Raw genomic sequence first — 4,428 nt, 5'->3', positions numbered from 1 at the left:
CATCTCTGATGGCCACACCCCTATCCATTCGACTTAATATGTGTATTTAGTAAGGGCAAGGAGATAAAGCTTAGAATAAGCCTGCGACTGTTTGACCGCTATCCCATGAGCGAAGCCTAAAGTAGCCCCGATGCGCGGACAACAATTATACCAACCTAATGCTAATGAAAGGCGTAACATCGAGAGCCTCAATAGCTATGAGATCATCTCATTCTCTATCTTTGTCAGCTAACGCTGCGTCGCGCTATGAGAGATACCTCTTCAGTAACTTGGTTTAAGTTCAGCCGAAGCCTCACCTCTCATCGAGCGTAACACCACTCCACCCACTAGGCTGGCTGCTCAACGTCCATGAAACCAGCATCCACATTGGTCTGAAGATTTTGCTCCCGTTCAGGTATTTGTCATAGAAGCATCCAATGTTTGAGATAACTGGCTATGGGCATCATAGAAGCTTCCACGCAGGCTTCTCTGCAAAAGTCCCACCCATGGTGGCGTCGTTTCGCAGTTTTTGCTTTGTAATTTCTTTGATTCGGGATTTTACTGTGATGGAGACCCTTTTTTTTCTTTCGCTTTGTCTCTTGCGGCAACAACCCTAGCCCTTTTGACTAGGATCACCTACCTCTTGCTGGGAAGCCAAGCTCGACCGTAGTCTGCAATCCAGGACTCAGGGCAACCTAGCGGTTCTGCAGGGACGTTTCTAGCTCATGATTAGGCAAAGCACACAAAGAGGAATATTGGAGCGCCGTTGGCCAGTCAGTTGACAAATAGCTCAGGATTGAGACAAATTGTAAGATCTAGAAACAGAAAGGAAGCCCAATATCCGAGACATACGGTTCCTGGTTTGGCGTGAGACTAGAAGCATGAGTAAGTTCAGGCTGTTCGTTCTCTGTATTTAATTGGAAAAGACAGTATTTCAAACGAAGTAGCCCTAGAACGAAACGTGTAGGATTCGAAAAATAGAGGCTTAAACTTGAGTAATCACGGCCTGAGTTGTAAGACATTCTTTCGTGTTAAATTTATCTGCTGCAATCACACGTGGACCTGGCTCCCTCTGTGGCACAGCATCTCAGCTACAAGCAAACGAAATACCCAGGTAAAAGACAGCGATTGGATGGATTGGCACAGTTGTTGAAGAGTCTAGTAGAGTACCTTAGTAGTAGTACTAGTAGTAAGTCCTTGTAGTTGGACGGATGCAGCTGCTGGCCAATGCAAACAGAACAAACTGCTACTCCTGTCTACCCGGTCAGCTGACATGAAGCACTCAGCCAATGACGTCGATATCGTTTACTTCTATACTCCATAGAATTTACGAGGTTGACTCTAGGGGCCAGATAGAACTTCAAAGCTATATAGAATGCAAATCCATTGCATTTAAGCCCCCAGTGGCTTAAACCGCGACGCATTTGCGCCGTAAAATAGCCTGGCAGCACTTGTGTCACGTCTCTCGACCTGGGGCAGCAGAACGGCTTCCGCGACGTCGTGTGAGGGCGGGCATCCCTAATCTGCTCTGCCGTCAAACGGGGACAGCCATGGTCGAATCCCGGACTGGAGTTCTGCAGTAAAAGGCCATGGTCGTGTCGATAGGACTGTGAACATGGTGAGACGACGCCGAGGTCCGCGGCTGTAACAGTGAAATGTCAAATTTACATATGCTCGAGGAAAATCTTCGGAACACCAGTTGCATCCCAGATGAGCACAGCCGATGCCTCGCACGACACCTGCAATCTCTTGAAGATACTTTTTTTAGCCTTGTCTCGGTGTGCTTCTCTTTCTCTCCCGCCCCTCTTTGTTCCCTTTTTGGTTTTTTATTGTTGTTTCGTCTAATGCGCGTTTGACGTTCTGCATGCCTTCGCCCGCTATAGGACCTTAGTAATAATTTGTGGATAATATCAAGCAAAAAAAAAATTAGAAGGCTCAATTGAACGTCAAAGATGTACATACAAAGGCCGAAGGTGCTAGCGAGAATAAAGTGCAAATGTGTCAAGCTGGAAGACATGGGGAAAAGACAATATCTTCGGCGCAATAGAGAATTTTAAAAGTCAAACCTTCAAACTGCATCATACCATCGTACACGCCTATTCTCCATCCTTATACCTCAACATTCAGTACAATTTTGGCCGGGCGTGTCCCACAAAACAGTGCCGAATAAGGAAGCCCTTGCGCGATCAGCCTATCCACCACCAGATTCGATTATTCGTGGGTGGTTAATCGAGCAAGACATGAAATGGCCGAGGCATCTTAAGCCGCCAGGAGAGGCTCCTTCTCCGCGCTCGAAGCAGGGTGCTCAATCGACTCCGCCACAGCCACGGGTTCCTCCTTCACGGCAACAGGCTCCTCTTTGGGTGCCTCTGGGAAGTCTGTTGTCTTGAATGCGGGCTCGGTGTCGATCTCCTTCTTGATAACGGGCTCCGGGGTGGAGACCTTGGTCATCTGCGGCGATACGGAGCGACGCTGGCCAATGTATTCCTGGGCCTTGGCGCTGTAGTCATCCACGTACTGCTTCACCAAACCGGTCGCATGGGAGGTACGTTCTTCAGCAAGGTCCTTCAGCTGGTGGGCCTGAGAGTTGACAACTTCTTGGATGCTTTCGATCTGTGCATCGATGACTTCACGGTTGTTCATGTAGACCAGAGGTCCAATGTAAGCGATGGTAACAGCGATCAGAGACAGACCCCAGAATGGAAGCCATTTGATCAACCAATAGGCGCTGAAGGCGGCAGCGAAAGCCTGTACAGGTGAAAAATTGGTCAGTTTAGGGCACGTCCATATCGGTACGCTCCATAACTTACAGCGACAGTGTGGACGATGTTCTCGGCGAACAGGATGCGCTGGAATTCGAGGAGGACAAAGTTAAGGAGCTGCTCAAGATCCTCATAGACTCCCTCGATAGTCTCCTTCGGGATGGTGTAATATTTACGAGGGCGGAAAGAGCTTGCGAGGCCCTGCGACAGCACGAGTCTACCGCCGAGCTCGGCAGCAGCGGTAACTAGACAGGTCAATTATTGCCCGGCCCATATCAAATGGAGGATCACGACTCACATCCTAGAGCCACGTAGATGAATTTGAAGAACCAGCGGAGCAGAGGCAGGTAACGGGCGGCGAAAATAAAAGTCACGACGGTCGCAAACGAAGCAGCGGTAGCTCGGGGTTGTTCCCACTAGTCACGGGTTAGGTTTATCGCGTCCATCACGATGCAATGGTTCACTCACGCTCAGGAGGCTATACAACAGGGAGTGGTAGTCTGGAACGAATTAGCTGTATTTTTGTGTCGTTGTGGACTATCTTCACCACATACAGGTCAGGTGTTGGCCGGTCGCAGTGGTGGTCGAGGGCGTCACACGAGCGTTTTTCAATTCGCGTAGCTCTTGTTCGGTACGGGCTGCCTCCGACTTGATGTGATCAACAACGGGCCCTGTGAAGGAATTCGTCAGGTCAATTGTCCTCTTGCAACTGGTTTTTGAGTATTGCGGGCAATATCTAATTACCATTAGTGATGGCATTTTTGATACCTAAGCATCAGCGTTAGCATCGGCTTGTGGAACGTTTCCCGCAACCCTTCTCGGGGGGTATTAAATAATAACTAAGACACAGTTAATTCCGGCTCGTTTGCAAGTCAATCGCTATCCGATGTATTTCCAGCGTACCTTACTGCTTCCATTGGTGTCGGGATAGCTCACGTCACCGGGTCTGGTGCTATCGGCCATTTCGGAACGATGTTTGTGCAGCCCTGAAGTTGGGTAAGATAAGAAAAGGCAAAAAAAAGACAAAGGTCAAACGAGGATTAAGATAATGACCACTTGTAGGGTGGAGGAATTGAATGAATTAATGAAGAAAAGAAAGAACGAAAGAGAAGGAAAGAGGGGGTGCAGGGTAAGATCCTGGGTGGCCTGTGAGGGAGAAGAAGATAGGAGAAGGTGAGGGAGGGTGATGCAATTGACAAGCGAGAGTACCGGCGCCTGAAAGGGTCGTGTGAGAGAGAAATGGAAACCTACTACGGAGTACTGTTCTGACTTGCGTCTACTCCGCCTTTCGATTCTTTTGCTGTTAAGCTCGGATGGTCCGAAAGAAATATTGTTAATTAGTTTGTGGATGGTCTGTATAGATGGAGTAGTCTCTCCAAGTTGGTTTTTTCTACGTTTCTTTCTGATCGTCTTTGCTTTCCTTTCAATTTTTAGGGATTTTTTTTTTCTTGAATGACTGCCTATAATCGTCATTGTTTGAAACAAACCAACCGCTACGTAAGAATTACGGTACCTGTACCGCGGTTTCTTTTCTTAGTGTGTCTCAAGTTCCTTTAGTAGTTCTTCTTTCCGCCAGTCCAGACCAATGAACATGTGATCTCTTTTACTTTTCATTACCCATGAACTGAGCTGCCAACTTAACCTTCCAACTACTTAAATATTAGCGGCCGCGAATAGACCTCTGCCC

At 48.0% G+C, this 4,428-nt stretch overlaps 1 protein-coding gene across 1 annotated transcript; it reads right to left on the bottom strand.

Annotated features, from left to right (window-relative positions):
- Positions 1 to 2,238: 2,238 nt before the first annotated feature.
- ABOM_008180 (uncharacterized protein) lies at positions 2,239 to 3,704 on the bottom strand (the record flags this gene model as incomplete). The annotated part of the gene is made up of 7 exons (XM_022535309.1): positions 2,239 to 2,727; positions 2,790 to 2,986; positions 3,040 to 3,157; positions 3,210 to 3,241; positions 3,296 to 3,412; positions 3,486 to 3,509; positions 3,650 to 3,704. 7 exons carry the CDS (start codon positions 3,702 to 3,704, stop codon positions 2,239 to 2,241), a joined length of 1,032 nt encoding a protein of 343 aa, XP_022386465.1.
- Positions 3,705 to 4,428: the final 724 nt, after the last annotated feature.

This window comes from Aspergillus bombycis (assembly GCF_001792695.1).
Source record: "Aspergillus bombycis strain NRRL26010 chromosome Unknown contig00083, whole genome shotgun sequence".
In the NCBI taxonomy this organism is placed as follows: Eukaryota; Fungi; Ascomycota; class Eurotiomycetes; order Eurotiales; family Aspergillaceae; genus Aspergillus; species Aspergillus bombycis.
The sequence above is the reverse complement of the archived record's forward strand: the minus strand, read 5'-3'. Positions and strand labels throughout refer to the sequence as shown.